The 20,168-nt window shown below is 40.8% G+C and overlaps 1 protein-coding gene across 10 annotated transcripts in view; it reads right to left on the reverse strand.

The window, feature by feature from the left end:
* MTOR (mechanistic target of rapamycin kinase) overlaps window positions 1–20,168 on the reverse strand; it is a 144,829-nt gene that overhangs the window by 83,151 nt on the left and 41,510 nt on the right. For 8 of the 10 annotated variants that reach the window (XM_064281270.1, XM_064281273.1, XM_064281269.1 and 5 more), the window contains 6 exons: window positions 9,794–9,880; window positions 5,249–5,416; window positions 4,594–4,706; window positions 4,123–4,297; window positions 2,931–3,023; window positions 2,098–2,244 (listed from right to left, as the gene is read on the reverse strand). In XM_064281270.1, the coding sequence (XP_064137340.1) occupies window positions 2,098–2,244; window positions 2,931–3,023; window positions 4,123–4,297; window positions 4,594–4,706; window positions 5,249–5,416; window positions 9,794–9,880 (783 nt within the window). The remainder of the gene's footprint in view (window positions 1–2,097; window positions 2,245–2,930; window positions 3,024–4,122; window positions 4,298–4,593; window positions 4,707–5,248; window positions 5,417–9,793; window positions 9,881–20,168) is intronic. The other 2 variants (XM_023552065.2, XM_064281275.1) reach the window with 1 other exon arrangement.

The following is a 20,168-nucleotide window of genomic DNA, read 5'->3' on the forward strand; positions in this document are numbered from 1 at the left end:
TAAATGAGTTAATATCTGTAAACTGTTCATCAACAGTGCCTGACAGTGGAATGTACTCAACAAATATCAGTTGTTGTTACTGCTATCATTATTATTTGATAAATGGCAGTAAACAGGTCTTCAAAAAATCATAGCTTAACTGACACTAACTACACAATCTATTAAGTATGGTAAGTCCCCCATGTGGACTGTCCCCCCTGCTCTTTACTTTAAAACATAATCAACTTTCAGTTCTCTGGGTTCTGTAATAAATGCTTAAACACCAGCCACCTCCTCCTGCACCCACCCGCTGCTGACCACCTCATTTGGTGATGCTGGTGAATGTTCAGGGAACGCCAGCTTATTCTGTAGATGAGCCCAAATAAACAATCATAAAACAGCGAAGCCACTGAAAATCCTGGAAGGCATTCTAGAGACATAAACAGTTTCTATGTTTTCTGTACCATGTAACTCCTTATTATCATAGCCAATAGAAAGGTAACTGAGGTGGCAAATTGTTATTTTGAAAGCTGGTTAAAACTGATACATGCAACAATCCCTAATTATCATCACATGAATATGAGGAAGAACAATGTACTTTTCAACCATATGAATCTGAGTCAGTTGTACTGGAGGACTTTGCTAACGATTTTTGAACTTGATCTGCTCTCTCAGGTGAGAGAAACTAGGGATTCTTTCCTCTGTTTGGTGAAGCTTCTGTTTATTTTTCCCAGTACTGGGTAGAAAGTAAAACTTCCTGGAAGCAAACTAGACTACTAGGGAATTTCCTAAAATAGAGAGAACAAAGCTCTACAGCAGGGTGGACAGCTGCCTGGTTGGAAGGACATTCTGATCCCAGGCAGGCAGAAAACATCTGGGAGGAAATGTGTATCTGGCCTCCTTCCCCAGCCCCTCCCTCCATGTGAGGTGTCAGCAGGGTGGCCTCAATTCCTGCCTGGGAGTACCAGGTGATTGATGACCTTTTCTTCCTCCTGAAGTCTCAGACTAGCAGTTACAAAAACCACAGAGGTAAAGCTGCATCGTTCATGACCCTGAGGTATTTTATCACTTCCGTCTTAAATCACTGGACATTTCTCAGCAGTAGTCACTGTACAGCTGTCTGTGCACGTACAGACGGATACAAGAGGCAGTAATAAACCCCCGATGTTCTGAAGCTGTGTGAACGTGCACGCACATAAGTATGCGCTCCAATCTTTATGGCCCTGGCGAAAAGAAAGAACAGTGAGCAGGGCCCAGTCCTCACCCAGTTCTTCAGCTCTATCTACGGGTGCACAAGAGGTACAGCAGCTGTGTTCAACTACTAAAAAAGGAACATCAACACTGTGGTGAAATCCAAACTGGAGGCTGTTTACAGTCATCATAAGTACTGAAGACTAATGCAAAACGTGGAAAATAAGCAGCCTGGTATATTTATTTAAAAGTCAGTGAAGTAACCGTGATTATTTTAACCAGATTCATCAGGGATGCTTTGAAACTGCCTGTTTTTCAGTGGAGTGCTGGTGGCATGCATGGTGAAAAGCTGGTCACGTCCCAGGCTTTAGTCAGCACAGAGAACTCCGTACTCCTCTTCAGAGATCCAAAGCCTTGCTACTCAAAGTGTGGCCCATAGATCTGTGGCACCAGCACTACCCAGGAGCTTGTTGAAGTATAGAGTATCAAGGCCCTATCTCGGACTGCCTGCATCAGAACAAGCATTTTAGTAAGAGCTCCAGTAATCTGTGAGCCTACTGAAGTTTGAGAAGCACTGCTATAAGGGCCTGCATCAGTCTCGGTGCTAACTAGGGGACCTCACCAGTTTTGCTCCATTCATGTAAAAATGAGAATGTTATCTGTAGCAAAGGGCTCTCCTACCAAAGATCCAAGGGAATGCCACAAGGCACTTTGTTCTCCACCTTTCCTCTATTTAAAAAAAAAAAATTACAATTCAGATACTTGGAGAGAGACAAAATTACCTAAGTTCCTGGTCTAAATTTCCAGAAAAACCTTTGGACCATTTTTTAGTTATTTTAAGTGAAAGGTAGTAAGAGCTGAAAGTTTTGAACAGGAGAGAAGAGCAGGGCTCTCCTTCCCAAGATCCCCAGGATGCAATGGACCTGCCTTTTGGAGGTTAATCGTGCTGACATGCAGTTTCTTCATGGGTCCTGTCTCTACTGGTCCACTAGCCAGTGCATCCCCTTGGCCGCTCCTCAGCATTCGATGCTGGTAAATCAAAGGGTCCTCCTCTTCATCAGCAAGGGTGTATCCCTGCAACCAGCAAGTTATAGAAAACATCTGCAACTGCATTAGACCCTCCCAGCTTAGAAACTTTCTTGGGAGGTTCAGATTTTCTGAAGAGACTGGATTTCAAGAGGAAGTAGAAAGATACATGTAGGGACAAGATGAATCATGGGTGGTCTGTATTCCCCACTGTAGACCAGTCTTTGCCAGTCACTGACAAGCACTGACTTAATATGTGTATGCAACTATTCAACTAAGAAACAACTGTGAGCAATGATAACACTGAGGAAGTGTTTAGAGCAGGGCTGGGAAATAGCTCACTGCCTGTTTTTGGTCCCAAGGCTAAAATGGGTTTTCCATTTTGAAATGCCTGAAAAAAAAAGATCAATGTTTTAGAACATGTGAAAATTATACGAGATTCAAATTTTGGTGTCCGTAAATAAAGTTTTACTGGAACACAAACACACTCATTTGCTTACACATTGTTTATGGCTGCTTTCATGCAACAATGGCAGAGTCAGGTATAGGCCAGAGACAGAGACAATATAGCCTGCAAGGATGGAAATATTTATATCTGATCCGTTTCAGAAAGCTGACTCTTCGTTTAGAGCTAAAAAGCTATATTTACTCTCACAGCCAAGGTTATAAGAACACCACCAATTAGTAAAGACAATGGGGGACTCTGAAAGAGAAATGAAGTGTACGTAGTTCACCTTGACAATTCTGCAGATGAGCACGTCATAGCGCTGATGGTTGATTCGGTGTCGCACGAGAACTTTATTCACCATTGGAATGAAAATTTGGTACTATAGCAGAATGGGGAAGAGACCAAAAACCATTATGTTGCAGAGTGCAAAGTAGAGAGAAAGATATTGCCACAATGACATTATAGCTATTTCTTCTTTGTGGTTAGCTAGCTCTGAGGTATTCAGAAGGCTGACTTTTTACCACCCCACTGCTATAACCGTAGTTCAAGCCTCCATCATCTTTTATCGGGGTTACTGCAATGGACGGTTAACAAGTCTCTCTGCTTCCATCCTTGTTCCTACAATCTATATTTCCACCGGACATTGAGAGTGATCATTTTAAGTAAGATCAAATTACTTCTCTGCTCAAAATGTTCCAAAGACTTCCAGTCCTGCTCAGAGTAAAAGTCAAAATACTTACAGTGGCCTACAGCAGTGATCTGCAACCTTCAGTGAGCATCAGAATCACCTGGTGATTGCTGGGCTCCATAGCCAGTTTTTGAACCAGCATGTCTGGGTGAAGGCGGAGAATCTGCATCTCTGAGTTCCCAGGTGATGTGGATATGGCTTGTCCAGGGATCGCACTTTGAGAACCACTGGCCTCCAAGATCTAGCTATGTACCCTCCTCCCCCACTCATTATTTCTGTGACCTCAGCTCCAAGTACTTCTCCCCTGCTCATTCCTCTGAAGTCATACTGCTCTCCTGCAGGTCCCTGAACTCAGAGCCACTGCATTTGCAATCCCTTCTGCCTGCATACTCCTCTCTAGGTTTAGGCCTCACTGGATTCTGCAGGTCTCTGTTCAAATGTCAACTTATCAGAGAGGCCTTCCCTGTCTACCCTAAATAAACAGCATCTCTCTCTCCTCACACCTTTCACTCTTACGGAACAAACTGTGTTTATTTGCTTTGCTCCATTAGAATGTAACTCTATGAGAGCAGAGATTTTAGTCTGTTTACTGTATTATCCCCAGCATAATGCTTACCCCATATAGGTGCTCAATAAATATGGGCTGAATAAAAAAGGAAAAAGAAAAGCAAATAATTCAGTCTTCTCTGATGGTGTTGAAACCTACTGACTAATAAGTGGAGGAGCTCACAAAGTCTTCTTTCCAAAGTAAGGCTTAAGAGTGCCTAGTTGTTCAGGGCTCCTTCTTTACCTTCTTCCCCAGCTGAAAGACAAGTGAAGACAATGTGTCCATGGCTGTGGGACGCAGTTCTGGGCTCTGGTCCAGTGTGCGAACAATAGGGTGAATGATCCGTGAGGCATAGTCGGTGAAATCCAAGGACTCCGTCAGGCGGTCCACTGTCTCTAAGGCTGCCCTACAACAATCACTAACATACAGTAATTGCTAACATACAATCATAATCTAAGACAAGTGGTTGAGGGTTACCTGAACAATCAGCAAGAAAGGGCTTCTGAGGTATGCTGGATGACAGGGCTCCAACATACATTTCAGTGGGATGGGGACAGTTAAAATTTCCATAAACCTGGGATAATTCTAGACTAAGATAATGGAAGTTGAAATAACAAAAAAAAGTAGAAAGATGGTCTGGGAACTAAGAAAAGGACATTTTCAACAAAACATTAAAAGCTTGTTGACTATTAGTCCCAAAGGGAAGGCACTTACTTTCGAGATGGTAGTGGAACTTCGGGGGCATCAAACAACTTCACAATAGGAGGCAACAACAAATGCAGATAGTCATCCAGGTTAGCGCCAAACAGCTGGATTGCAGCCAACAACTGTCAAAGGGAATGAAAGCATGGCTGATGAACAAAATAGTCAGATATCAAGTGACTAAGTACCGAGAGAAGGGCAGTGGTATGGATAATTTCAAAATTCTGTAAGGACTCTGAAAAGCCTTTACTAAGTGGTTTTGAACAACATTTTTCTGGTAGCACTCTTTATTTTTTTATTTTATGTGGCTTACATATTATGCTGCTTTCTCTGAGCTTACTTCAATTGATAAGGAATCAGTCCCTGGATAATAGAGAAAATTGGTGTAGGATAAAACATTTACCAGGAATAACACATAAAAAAAGGAAATAAAACATAAGGATAATCAAGAGAGGGTTGTAAACATCCTGTAAACTATAAATTTCGAGCATCAGGTATTGGTGGTCTTTGGTTCTTGTCTTGTGGGTTGGGCATCGACCTGTGACTCAGAACAAGGTCTCACCTCTAGCTGACTATCCAGGAACTCTGACCTGTTATCTGGCTCTGATCATCCAGGAACTCTGAAGTAAGCTGGAAATCTCTTTCGATGCTGCTCTTGGCTACTCACCTTGATAGAGACAATGCGGCCCGAGCTGTTGTCATGCATGAAGACTCGAAGCATATGCGGGATCAGCTGGGGCAGGTAGAGTTTAAACTCACCCCCAAGAGCTACCACAATTTGCTCAATAAGAAGAATGATTGTGCTTTGGATTGAGGTATTCATGACCCAGAATTCCTATAAGGAAGAAAGACAGAGAGGAGCAAAGTCAGGTGCCCTTCTGCTGAAATGTGAACCAAGGAACTGACATGGCCGGAAAAAAGCAAAAATGCAGTGAGCACAGTCTGCCCCGGATAGCCTCCTTCTCTTATCCTCCTCTCACAAGGTCCCTTCTTATATTCCATATCACAGCCATATCGAACAAAATAAATGGCACTTCCCCGAGTGCTGAAAGTGAAGAGGACTTGAAGCATTTACTGATGAAGATCAAAGACTACAACCTTCAGTATGGATTACACCTCAACATAAAACAAAAATCCTCACAACTGGATCAATAAGCAACATTGTGATAAATGGAGAAAAGACTGAAGTTGTCAAGGATTTCATTTTACTTGGATCCATAATCAATGCCCACGGAAGCACAGTCAAGAAATCAAACAACGCCTTGCATTGGCAAATCTGCTGCAAAAGACCTCTTTAAAGTGTTAAAAAACAAAGATGGTACTTTGAGGACTAAGGTGTGCCTGACCGAAGCCATGCTATTTTCAATCACCTCATATGCATCTGAAAACTGGACAATGAATAAGGAAGACTGAAGAGGAATTGATTGATACCTTTGAATTGTGGCATTGGCAAAGAATATTGAATATACCACGGACTGCCAAAAGAACAAACCTGTCTTGGAAGAAGTACAACCAGAATGCTCCTCAGAAGCAAGGATGGCGAGACTACCTCTCACATCCTTTGGACATGTTATCAGGCGGGATCAGTCCCTGAGAAGGACATCATGCTTGGTCAAGTAAACAGTCACTTAAAAAGAGGAAGACTCTCAACAAGACGGACTGACACAGTGGCTACAACAATGGGCTCAAGCATAACAATGACTGTGAGGATGGTGCAGGACCGGGCAGTGTTTTGTTCTGTTGTACATAAAGTCGCTCTGAGTCAAAATCGACTCGAGGGCACCTAACAACAACCACCTCATTCCTCTGTGCTTTGCTCATGCTTCTCCCTTTGCCTAGAACGCCATTTCCTGCTCAGCTAAGCCCTGCTGTCTTTCCAGTCTGCCCAAGCCTCACTTATCCTAAGGAAGGCTTTCCTGTTCTCCTTCTGTCATCCACCTTGGGTCCCTTTACATTTCTCCTTTCTAGCACCTGTTATACTTAATTTTCTTTGCCACTGTCCCTCTGGAAACCCTGGTGACGTAGGGGTTAAGTGCTATGGCTGCTAACCAAAGGGCTGGCAGTTCGAATCCGCCAGGCGCTCTTTGGAAACTCTATCGGGCATTTCTACTCTGTCCTGTAGGGTCACTATGAGTTGGAATCAACTCAACGGCACTGGGTTTTGGTGTCGGTACTGTCCCTCTAAGGAGCCCTAGTGGTGCAGTGGTTAAGTGCTTAGCTGCTAACCAAAAGGTCAGCAGTTCAACCCACTAGCCAGTCCTTGGGAGAAAGATGTGGCAATCCGCTTTCATAAAGATTACAGCCTTGGAAACCCTATGGGACAGTTCTACTCTGTCCTATAGGGTTGCTGTGAATCAGAATCGACTTGACAGCAGTGGGTTTTTACGCTCCCTTTACTAGGCTGTCAGTTATCAAGGGCAAAACATCGCTCTGATCCCTCTCTGTATCCCCAGAGTATGTCTGGCATACTCTCACCATTCAAACAAATGTTGACAGGATGAACAAATGAGTAAATCTAAATCATTCTGAGAGTTCTCAAGTGGTCCAGGGTGGATACTTTACTCTGGGTACCATGGGACCTCTACCAGAAGGCAACTCCAGTGTTATCATATTTCTTGCCCTTTCTGAATTTAGACTTTGCTCGATAGCATCTGGCATCTTTCCCAATGGGTTAGGAAGATCACAGCCATGCTTGAGCCACATAAATGGAACATAGTACCTAATGTCTCTGGCCCTCATCTACATTAGCAGGACTGGACCATAGGCTTTGAGTGAGTACTCATTTCATCAACAAACATCCACCAAGAGTCTATGTTAGGCAGTATGCTGTACTAGGCACTCACTGGTACCATCCACAAAGAAAGGCTAGGCATGACAGTGGTTACTTAACCACTAAAGTCAGATGCCTGGAGTTCTAGACCTGGTTCTCCTTCTTACTAGGTGTATGACTCAAGGGTAAATGACTTTATTCCAGGCTGCACTCCTGACTTCCTAACCTCACTGGACACTGTGTGAAAGAAATGAGATCAGAATGGGAAAGGATTTTGAAAACTACAGAGTACTTTACCAGTGCTAAATATTGTTACTGGTAAGAAGTATACCATTTAACATGATGGAGAATGTGACTGACTACATTTTAGGTTAATGCAGGCGCTGAAACATGTACTTTATAACAGACAGAAGGGAATTTTAAAAGGATTCTTCTCTGTATCTGCAATGATTTTTGAAAATCCATCAATCTTCCTCAACACTCAAACTATTTTCGGTCCTGGATAGTATCACAAAATGAGCATTTTTCTGCACCCATATAATCAACTGCATATAAGTTACTGAAAAATTGGCCAACTGGCCACAGATTCTGCCTTGGTATTATGAGGCAAACTGGTCCAAGCCTCTAACTCCACTGAAAAAGACAGTTGCCTACCTCCTTCTTTAAGATCCCCAGAGGAAGAGATTTAATGATAATAGAAACCCTACTAATAATGGCAACACATGACACATTAATTCTCTTGGGGTCCCCGAATACTTTAGAGTTGAAGTCAATGAAAAAAGAGACAACTCCTCAGGTGAAAGGTCTTACAGAAGTGTAAGATATTTTTATTGTGTTTTTTTTTTTTTTTAAGCATAAAATTTTAGAAAAAGAAAACCATGCTAGAAGATGCTGGTAAAACTTTCTTTTTCTCTGCCTGGTGAGATGTATTCTTTTTGAAAAAGCTCCTTTCTCTAGATTATAAAGCTTTGTCAAAGAAGCATCGTGAATTTTCTGACCTCCAGTTTGTCTGATGTTCATTCATTTGGGCTACACTGTCTCTTCTTCAGAGAAAGCCCACCTGCCTCTCAGCTGTACTATCGCCCGCTCATCACAGGGCTTTCTCTACCTGAAAGAGGCCAGGCAGCCAGCCCGGGGGTATTGGCTGATCACTGTTCACAAAGACCGTTCTCTTCCTAAGCTCAGGGGAGCTCATTAAAATGCCCAAGATCAAAAGCCAAAGGAAAAGCCCTGCTGCACCTTCTCCATCTTGGACAAAATAAAAGCTGTATTTTGTAGGTATGGGGCTCTCCCTGACTCAAATCCCTATGTTCTGGTCATAAGTCTTTGTGGAAAAGTCACAGATTACTTCAGCTTCATACCAGAAGAATGCTCCCCTCCTCCTCTCCCACCCCACCCCCTCAGTACCATCCCCAGGCTCTTTAGCATTCCGTCTAAATGTTCCTTGAACACAGGCCTCACAGCTGTGGCAGAAGTCAGAGAGTAGACGAGCTTTTAATTTTATACATATACACATACACACACATACATATGTGTATATAGTTTTCTCCCCTTTCATTTCTTTAATATATACAGTTTTTTAAAAACATACAGCTTTTTTCCCATTTTTTTTTTCTTCTCCCCTCCGCCCGAGTTCTGAGACCCAGGTTCCTGGGGAGTCACATTTTTGAAGCCAGTCATTTTGATTTTCATGCTGCTGTATTTCCAAGCTGACTACAAAGGTCTGGTGTAGGAGAAAAGAAATCATCTTCCAACTCTGAAGGCACAACGACCTCCGCAAAGCAACCTTTCCGGCAGAGACATTTAAATTATAGAGAACGGTAGGAAGCAAGTCTCCCCCTCAAAGAGAAAAAACGGTATTGCCATCAACAGGGAGTCCTCCAGTACCTGCTTAATGCATGTTATGAGATGCTGGGAAGGGAGCCTTTTCTCCTATGCCATCGCAGTCAGAAGGTAACATTTAAGCTTTTGAGGGTAGGAGGGTAAAACATAACCTTCTTCCCCAGCACCTGATGGGAGTCCATTGCATTTAATAGCCCAAGGAAAACCTAATATGCAGGCCCCTCGAAGGTCATGGTTTTATGGGCAGTATGCAAGAGGGCTTTAGTGGGAATAGTAAAGCACTGTTGTGATATTAAAGTGAAATTGCTTTGTTGTGTGAAGCAAATAACTCAAAAGTCTATTTCTGGCAAAACAATTACTTCAGGTTTTCTCCTCAGACTTTACACCTTACACCTTTGTACCTGGGGGTCTGCGAGCTTGGAGCACCAGCCTCTCTCACCCTTTCATAATCCAGTGGGATAATTCACTCCATTTTTTATACTCAGGTTGTAAAAGCTTTACACTGAACCATAGAAAAAAATGTCCATGTTATCCAACCTGCTTCTGGGCTTCCCTTGAACCAAACACAGATGAATAAGCCAAGCATTAATCTCTACTCACTCTCATGAGGGTAACTATTTCATCCATGTAAGGTCTGATGTGGCTCTTCACAAAGGACACCAACATTCCCAGCTGCTGGAACAGAAACTGAAAGAGAAGAGAGGCCAGCAAGTTGGCATCGTGAAGGACACAGAATGCTAAGTGCACGTGAACAAATAAGGACAACTATAGAATCAGGTTTCCGCACTACCTTATCTACTGAGAATACGCTACAAAAAATTGGACTTGAAACTTGAGATGGTGGTGGTAGGGTGCTACTGTCAGTGGTTTTCCACACCAGGTGAGCCAGTTCCTACACAGTAGGGGCTCTGGGGTCAGACTGTTGTTTTGAGACACTTTGTCACCTACTAGCACTGTAACCTTCATTTAACTTCTCCATGTTCTGGGCGAAGGGAGTAAAGTTTTCAGTACCTTCATTTGCTGATATGGTACAACTTAAGATCAGAAGAAACAGATGCAAATATTCACTAATAACTAGAATGTGGCATGTACAAAGTATGAATCTAGAAAAATTTGTAGTCGTCAAAAATGAAATGGACCTCATAAAGATCAATATCCTAAGCATTAGTGAGTTGAAATGGACTGGTATTGGCCATTTTGAAACAGACAACCATATGGCCTACTCTGCCAGGAATGACAAATTGAAGAGGAATGGCATTGCGTCCATTGTCAAAAAGAACATTTCAAAATCTATCCTGAAGTACAGCACTGTCAGTGACAGGATAATATCCATACATCTACAAGGAAGACCAGTTAATACGACTATTACTCAAATTTACGCACCAACCACTGAAGCCAAAGATGAAGAAATTGAAGATATTACCAACTTCTGCAGTCTGAAATTGATCAAACATGCAATCAGGATGCATTGATAATTACTGGTGATTGGAATGCAGAAGTTGGAAACAAAGAAGAAGGACTGGTAGTTGGAAAATAATGGCCTTGGTGATAGAAATGATGCCAGAGATCACATGATAGAATTTTCGAAGACAGATGACTCATTCATTGCAAATATCTTTTTCAACAACATAAACAGCAACTATACATGTGGACCTCACGGGATGGAAAACACAGAGATCAAACAGACTACATCTGTGGAGTGAAACGATGGGGAAGATCAAAATCATCTGTCAGTATAAGACCAGGGGCCGAATGCAGAACAGATCATCAATTGCTCATATGCAAGTTCAAGTTCAAGGTGAAGAAAATCAGAACAAGTCCACGAGAGCCAAAATACGACCTTGAGTATATCCCACCTGAATTTGGAGACCATCTCAGGTACAGATTTGACACACTGAATGCGAATGCGCGAAGACCAGATGAGTTATGGAATCACATCAAGGACATCATACACAAAGAAAGCAAAAGGTCATCAAAGAGAGAGGAAAAAAAGAAAAGACCAAAATGGATGTCAGAAGAGACTCTGAAACTTGCTGTTGAACACAGAGTAGCTAAGGTGAAAGGAAGAAATGATGAAGTAAAAGAGCTGAACAGAAGATTTCGAAGGGGAGCAAGAGAAGACATAAGTAAAATATTATAGAGGCGGGGCCAAGATAGCGGAATAGACAGACGCTTCCAGCGAGCCCTCTTAAAACAAAGGTCTGAAAAAACAAGTGAAAGGAGTACATTTATGACAAGCTAGGAAACCTGAGCATCAAAAGCAAGGTTAGAAAACGAACTGAGGGGCAGGGGGAGGAAGAGACAGTTCAGAAGCAGAGAGGAGTTACTAGACCTGAATTGCCGGGAGCCCTCAGGCATCATTTCCGGGAGCACCTGTGGCAGACTGGTACTAGTGTTCGGCTGCAGTTTCCTCAGAGAGAAAAAGCCAGCCACACAACCTACTCACACCTCCGGAACCAGACAAGAATGGTGCTCTCGGAAAAAGCTAACTACTTGCATATATTTTACCATGCCCCCCCGCTGGTCCCAAGCTGGCTGCAGTGGCTGATTTCCCTGGGCCTGAGACAGGCCCTGATGAGCACCTAGATCCATCCTCCTGGCCTTGGAGAAGGAAAAACTTTGCAGTTGGGGGAAAAGATAATTTGCTAGCTCCACTAACCAGGGGAGCTCAGGACAGAAGCAGCTCCTGTCCAGGCATAAACAGTGCGTGGACTTTGAGTACCTTTCCCTCTCCATGGACCTGTGTGGGCCTATTTCAGGAGAACAGGCCCTTGTTTGCAGACTACAACTGTTTCAGCTGTGCAGTGGAGAGGTGGGTGTTTGCTGTTTGACACTGCTTTGCCTATTAAATAGTGTCCTCACCTACCCATATCTGGGGTCTACTCAGGCCACCCAGTCACCCATGACAGGGGTTCAAGGATAACTGGTACCTCCTAGTCCTTACAACCAAAAACATTGGGTACCCAAGGACCATCTGAAGAACCCCCCCCACCTGTACACTTTAGGGAACAGGGAAGTGCTTTCCTCAGAGACACTTAGGGGGTGATTCTCAGCCCCCTGCCTTGTTCAGAGTGTGACCAGCTGCTGCAACCAGATACCGGTACCTACAACAATCACCCCTGCCTCTCTAAGACTGTAGGACAGAGCCTGTACCACACACTTGATGATCAGTAGCCTGGACAGCTTGAATTCATACAAGAAAAGTGAATGGGCTTCTAGACTGATATACCTGATAACAGCTCTAGCCATCTGGGGACAAGACATCAGAGCTCCAAAGGTGAAAATAGTCAAGCTAGCTCACTCAAGCAACCCATCTGGGCATGTCAAAACAAAACAAAGCAAGAAGCTACAACACAGTAAGCAAACAAAAAATAAACTAATACAATAACTTATAGAGGGCTCAGAGACAACAGTCAATATCAAGTCACATCAAGAAACAAACCATGATCGCCTCAACAAGCTCTCAAAACAAAGAATCAAGGGATCTTCTAGATGAAAGTGCCTTCCTTGAATTACCAGAGGCAGAATACAAAAGATTAATATACAGAACCCTTCAAGGCATCAGGAAGGAAATCAGACAATATGCAGAACAAGCCAAGGAACACACAGGTAAAGCAGCTGAGGAAATTAAAAGCTTATTCAGGAACATAATGAAAAATTTAATAAGCTAGAAAAATCCATAGACAGACAGCAATCAGAAATTCGGAAGATTAACACTAAAATTACAGAAGTAGACAACTTAATAGAAAGTCAGAGGAGCAGAATTGAGCAAGTGGAAGGCAGAATTTCTGAACTTGAAGATAAAGCACTTGGCACTAATAAATCTGAAAAAAAAATCAGAGAAAAGAATTTTAAAAAATGAAGAAACCTTAAGAATCATGTGGGACTCTACCACGAGAAATAACCTATGAGTAACTGGAGTACCAGAAGAGGGAGGAATAACAGAAAATACAGACAGCACTGTTGAAAATCTGTTGGCAGAAAACTTCCCTGATATCATGAAAGATGAGAAGATATCTATCCAAGATGCTCATGAAACTCCACATAAGGTAGATTTTAAAAGAAAGTCACCACGACATATTATAATCAAACTTCCCAAAACCAAAGATAAAGAGAGAATTTTAAGAGCAGCTAGGGATAAACAAAAAGTCACCTACAAAGGAGAGTCAATAAGAATAAGCTCGGACTACTCGGCAGAAATCATGCAGACAAGAAGGCAATGGGATGACTTATATAAAGCACTGACGGAAAAAAATTGTTAGCCAAGAATCATATATCCAGCAAAACTGTCTCTCAAACATGAAGATGAAATTAGGACATTTCCAGATAAACACAAGTTGAGGGATTTTGTAAAAACCAAACCAAAACTACAAGAAATACTATAAAGAGTTCTTTGGTTAGAAAGTCAATAATATCAGGTATCAACCCAAGACTAGAACACTGGGCAGAGCAATCAGAAGTCAACCCAGACAGGGAAATCACAAAAATAAATCAAGATAAAAAAACGCTCAAAACAGGGAAACAGCGATGTTATTACGTAAAAGAAGACAACATTAAAACAATAAAGAGGAACTAAGAAATATAGTCATAGATCTTCCATATGGAGAGGAAGATACTGTGATACAAAGAAATAAAAGTTAGGTTTAAATTTAGAAAAATAGAGGTAAATAATAAGGTAACCACAAAGAAGACAAACAATCCTACACATCAAGATAAAATACAAGAAAAAAAAGACTCAGCAGAAACTAAATCAATGACGACGAATATGAAGAAAGGACAATAAATAATCTACTCAGCACATAAAATTAAGTGGGAAAAAGAACTGTCAACAACACACAAAAAAAGGTACCAAAATGACAGCACTAAATTCATTAAAATAAAATTCATACCTATCCATAATTATGTTGAATGTAAATGGACTAAAGGCACCAATAAAGAGACAAAGAGTGGCAGAATGGATTAAAAAACACAATCCGTCTATATGCTGCCCTCAAGAGACACACCTTAGACTCAGAGAAACAAACAAACTAAAACTCAAAGGATGTAAAAAAATATATGAAGCAAAGAACAATCAAAAAAGAGCAAGTGTGGCAATATTAATTTCTGATAAAATGGACTTTAAAGTTAAATACACCATAAAGGATAAGGAAGGACACCATATAATGATTAAAGGAACAATAAAACATTAAGAACTGTCTAACAGTAAGAGTAGATAAACTTTAAGATCTAATACAAGAGATATTTTTTATTTAAAACAATATTTGAAAATGCATGTGTCAAATAGTACTGATGTCAACCTATTGTTCTTTGTGTAGATATTGGCCATATTTCCAACTGAGAAAACTACCTTTTGATGTATGTTCTTCTAGTTTTCTTCTTAGGAACATACTTTATATTTTTAAAAATCAAATGATAACACACATTTGAAGTTGTATAACCTGCCTTTCAAGATCTTACTTTATCATTAAATATTTTTATACATTATCTTAATGGCTACATACTATTCCTTTCTATAGGCGGACCATAAAGAGTCAATTTCTCTTGACAGACTTCAAAAAAAGACTTTTGAGAATATGAACAGACACTTCATTAAAGAAGACATTCAGGTAGCTAAAAGATACATGAGGAAATGTTCACGATCATTAGCCATTAGAGAAATGCAAATCAAAGCTACAATGAGATTCCATTTCACTCTAACAAGGCTGGCATTAATCCAAAAAACACAAAATAATAAATGTTGGAGAGGTTGTGGAGAGACTGGAACACTTATACACTGCTGGTGGGAACGTAAAATGGTACAACCACTTTGGAAATTGATTTGATGCTTCCATAAAAAGCTGGAAATAGAACTACCATACAATCCAGCAATCCCACTCCTTGGAATGTATCCTAGAGAAATAAGAGCCTTTACATGAACAGATATATGTACACCCATGTTCACTGCAGCATTGTTTACAAGAGAAAAAGATGGAAGCAACCAATGTGTACATCAACAGATGAATGGATAAATAAATTATGGTATATTCACACAGTGGAATACTACCCATCGATAAAGAACAATGATGAATCCGTGAAACATTTCATAACACGGAGGGATCTGGAAGGCATTATGCTGAGCGAAATTAGTCAGTTGCAAAAGGACAAATATTGTATGAGATCACTATTAAAGAACTTGAAAAATAGTTTAAACAGAGAAGAAAATATTCTTTGATGGTTACAAGAGTAGGGAGGGAGGGAGAGGGGTCTTCACTCATTAGATAGTACACAAGAACTATTTTAGGTGACGGGAAAGACAACACACGATACAGGAGAGGTCAGCACAACTGGACTAAACCAAAAGCAAAGAAGTTTCCTGAATAAACTGAATGTTTTGAAGGTGTAGCAGGGGCAGGGATTTGGGGACCATGGTTTCAGGAGACATCTAAGTCAGTTGGCATAATAAAATCTATTAAGAAAACATTCTGCATACCACTTTGGAGAGTGGCATCTGGGGTCTTAAACGCTAGCAAGCAGCCAGCTAAGATGCATCAATTGGTCTCAACCCACCTGGAGCAAAGGAGAATGAAGAACACCAAAGACACAAAGTAATTATGAACCCAAGAGACAGAAAGGGCCACATAAACCAGAGGCTACATCAGTCTGAGACTAGAAGAACTAGATGGTGCCCAGCTATAACTGATGACTGCCCTGACAGGGAACACAACAGAGAACCCCTAAGGGAGCAGGAGAGCAGTGGGATGCAGACCCCAAATTCTTGTAAAAAGAACAGACTTAATGGTCCGACTGAGACTAGAAGGACCCCGGAGGCCACGGTCCCCAGACCTTCTGCTAGCTCAAGACAGGAACCATTCCCAAAGCCAACTCTTCAGGCAGGGATTGGACTGGGCAATGGGATAGAAAATGATACTGGTCAGGAGTGAGCTCCTTGGATCAAGTAGACACATGATACTATGTGGGCAGGTTCTGTTTGGAGAAGAGATGAGAGGGCAGAGGGAGGCAGAAGCTAGCCGAGTAGACATGGAAACAGAGGGTGGAGGGAAGGAGTGTGCTGTCTCATTAGAGGGAGAGCAACTAGAGTATATAGCAAAATGTATATAAGTTTTTGTATGAGAGATTGACTTGGTTTACAAACTTTCACTTAAAGCACAATAAAAACTATAAAAAAAGAAAAAGTAAAAAATTACAATGAAATGTGCAAAGACCTAGAGTTAGAAAATTAAAAGGGAAAAACATGCTTGGCATTTCTCAAGCTGACAGAACTGAAGGAAAACAAGCCTTCAAAACAAGTTACAATTCTGAAGGAGCCTATGGGCAAAGTATTGAATGACACAGGAAGCAGCAAAAGAAGATGGAAGGAATACACAGAGTCACTGTACCAAAAAGAACTGGTTAACCTTCAACCATTTCAGAAGGTAGCATATGATCAAGAGCTGATGGTACTGAAGGAAGAAGTCTAAGCTGCACTGAAGGCAATGGCAAAAAAAAACAAGGCTCCATGAATTGATGGAATACCAAATGAGATATTTCAAAAAACAGATGCAGTGCTGGAAGTGCTCAATCATCTATGCCAAGAAATTTGGAAGACAGCTACCTGGCCAACTGACTGGAAAAGATCCATATTTGTGCCCATTCCAAAGAAAGGTGATCCAATAGAATGCAGGAATTACAGAGCAATATCATTAATATCACACGAAAGTAAAATTTTACTGAAGATCATTTCAAAAGCAGTTGTAGCAGTACATCGACAGGGAACTGCCAGAAATTCAAGCCGGATTCAAAAGAGGATGTGAAATGAGGGCTATCACTGCTGATGTCAGATGGATCTTGGTTGAAAGCAGAAAATACCAGAAAGATGTTTATCTGTGTTTTAACGACTATACGAAGGCATTCCACCATGTGGATCATAACAAATTAAGATAGCATTGCAAAGAATGGGAATTCCAGAACATTTAATTGTGCTCATGAGGAACCTGTATGCAGACCAAGAGGCAGTCATTCAAACAGAGCAAGGGGATATTAAATGGTTTAAAATCAAGAAAAATGTGTGTCAGGGATGTATTCGTTCACTGTACTTAATCTGTATGCTGAGCAAATAATCAGAGAAGTTGGACTATACGAAGAAGAATGTGGCATCAGAATTAGTGGAAGACTCATTAACAACTTGCATTATGCAGATGATACCACCTTACTTACTGAAAGCTAGGAGGACTTGAAGCACTTACTGATGAAGATCAATGGCTATAGCCTCCAGTATGGCTTATACCTCAACATAAAGAAAACAAAAATCCTCACCAACTATACCAATAAGCAACATCATGATAAATGAAGAAAATATCGAAATTGTCAAGGATTTCATTTCACTTGGATCCACAATCAACAGCCATGGAAGCAGCAGTCAAGAAATGAAACAATGCACTTCATTGGGTAAATCTGCTGCAAAAGATCTCTTTAAAGTGTTAAAAAGTTAAGATGTCACTTTGAGGACTAAGATGTGCCTGACCCAAGCCACGATATTTTCAATTGCCTCATATGCATGTGAAAGCTGGACAATGAATAAGGAAGACCAAAGAAGAATTGATGCCTTTGAATTATGGTGTTGGCAAAGAATACTGAATATACCATGGGCTGCCTGAAGAATAAACAAGTCTGTTTTGGAAAAAGTACAGCCAGAATGCTCCTTAGAAGCAAGGATGGGAAGACTTCATCTGACATACTTTGGACATGTTATTAAGAGGGACCAGTCCCTGGAGAAGGACATCATGCTTGGTAAAGTGAGGGTCAGCAAAAAAGAGGAAGACCCTCAACGAGATGGACTGACACAGTGGCTGCAACAATGGGTTCAAAGAGAGCAACCATTGTGAAGATGGCGCAGCACTGGGCATACAGGGTCACTGCAAGTTAGAACTGACTTAATGGCACCTAACACCACCAGATGCTCAACTTCTTCACTGGGAATATGGAGGTAATAGTACTTATCTCCCAGGTCTGTTGTAAGGATTAAATGGAAAAACACATGTAAAGCACTAGAATACGGAAAAAATGTAATAAACATCAGCTATTATTATCAACTCCTACTTGTTATTCATTGGACTTTGGAAGGATTTCTGGAGTCACTAGTGACTTGAAAGTAGACATGAAATTTTTCACCAACTGTCAATGTATCTTTAGTTTATTTGGTCCTAATTCATTACCACTTACTTTCTAAAACAAATACGGCTAACTCTTTATTAAGGATATTATAACTCATTTAAGTAATCTCACTTTTCAACATTTTAATGATAGTATAATTTCCTCTAACTCTTATTAATATCATTAAATACTTGTTTTTGGAGGTTTGAGATTCCTATTTAAAAAAAAAAAAGACACAAACAATTAATTCACTCTGTGTTTCTAGGAAATCAGGAGCCAAAATAGCAAGCAAACTTAGGGAAGGACGGAGCAAGGAAACTTGGATGGGGGTAGGCAGCTGCATGGGAAATCCTAGTTACTTTCTAGGTTAAAGATGTAGCTTCAGGGTATAGTTTTATTAGTGCTACATGTCAAAATTAAGTAGCAAATCATGCCTCCAAAGCAAAAAAAAAATATATATATAGATCTCTAAGGTCTAAGCTTTTGCTTCCTTCCATTAAAAAAATAATTTACAGATGAACAGATATATTTTCACCCCAATCCACATTTGGAAACTTGGCTAAGTTGAAGATAAATAAAAACTGTTGTTTCAAACAGTGAGTAATGGACTTACAGTACTCATCACCTTAAGATGTGATACTGACAGGCCATGACTGGGCTAGATAGTGTCTGGACTAATTCCCTAAATGACAAGGACACCAATGGCTCCTGAGGCAATCAGAAGCTGGACAACGTACGGTACGGTTTTTACTCAGTACAGCCATCCCTACCCATCTCCTGGGTCCCCATCATTTAACCACTGCTGACAGTTTCTGTGAAGTGTTCCTTATAAAAGAGAGCAGAAAATTCAAACTGGCAGAAAAGCAGAGACTAGGGATGGCAGGGAGGTCAAGGAAAACCATAAGAGAAAAAGAGGAAAAGAACCATTTGATTCTCACTGTCATTTCATTAGGCAATTAGGGAAGCCTCTCTGGTGGTTGATACATAAGGAGTGGTAACACAGGCAGGCACAGACAGATCTCATTCATAACTAAGTAACTGCAGAAGTCACTTCATTTCTTCTTCCTTAGATTCTTTCACAAGCTTTTTTCTCTTTTCCTGAACATTAGTATTTCAAAAGAATACATAGCTTTGTTACTGAAAACATGGTGGACGAGATATCCTCCCAAACCCTCCTGCTCTGAAGACACCTAAAATTAATGCATAAAAAATAACAACAGCATTATTTGAACTGAGGCCTCTCCCGTAAAGCCAGCCCTTCAAAGAGCTACATCTTAAATGGTGAACTGCCAACAACAACAACAAAATCTATCCACTGGCAAAGGAGACAAAGAAATTTGTTGATCTTGATGTGAGTTCTACGTAGGAAAAAATTCTCCCGTAAGAATTCATAATGTTAGGCCTATCTTCATATTATAGGTTTAGGGGTTTATTTTAACTATTCATGTGGCCTGGAAAACTCAAGGCAAAGAAATTAACTTAAAATTCTCCTGAGCTGAAAATACTCTGGATCACTGGCCAGAAGTAAATGCGAATCCTCTCTGGAGGGATGCCATTTCCCAGGGGATTTTACAGTACCATTACAGGTGAAACCCAGCTGAATGTGATTATATGACCCAAAATTATAAAACACAAAAGGAAATCTACCACCTCAAGTGTGATTCAGCACAAACAATAAATAACAGAATTATATTCATCAAGGATTCTATGTATATTGAAATTATTAAGTAGACGATATAAAATAAGTCCGTTCAAATGCTTAAAGAAATAAAAGTGGGGATAAAAAATATGGGTGAAGAACAAGATACCACCCAAAAATACAGGCATATTTGAAAGAGCCAAGAAC

Source organism: Loxodonta africana, chromosome 3 (assembly GCF_030014295.1).
Source record: "Loxodonta africana isolate mLoxAfr1 chromosome 3, mLoxAfr1.hap2, whole genome shotgun sequence".
Lineage (NCBI taxonomy): Eukaryota > Metazoa > Chordata > Mammalia > Proboscidea > Elephantidae > Loxodonta > Loxodonta africana.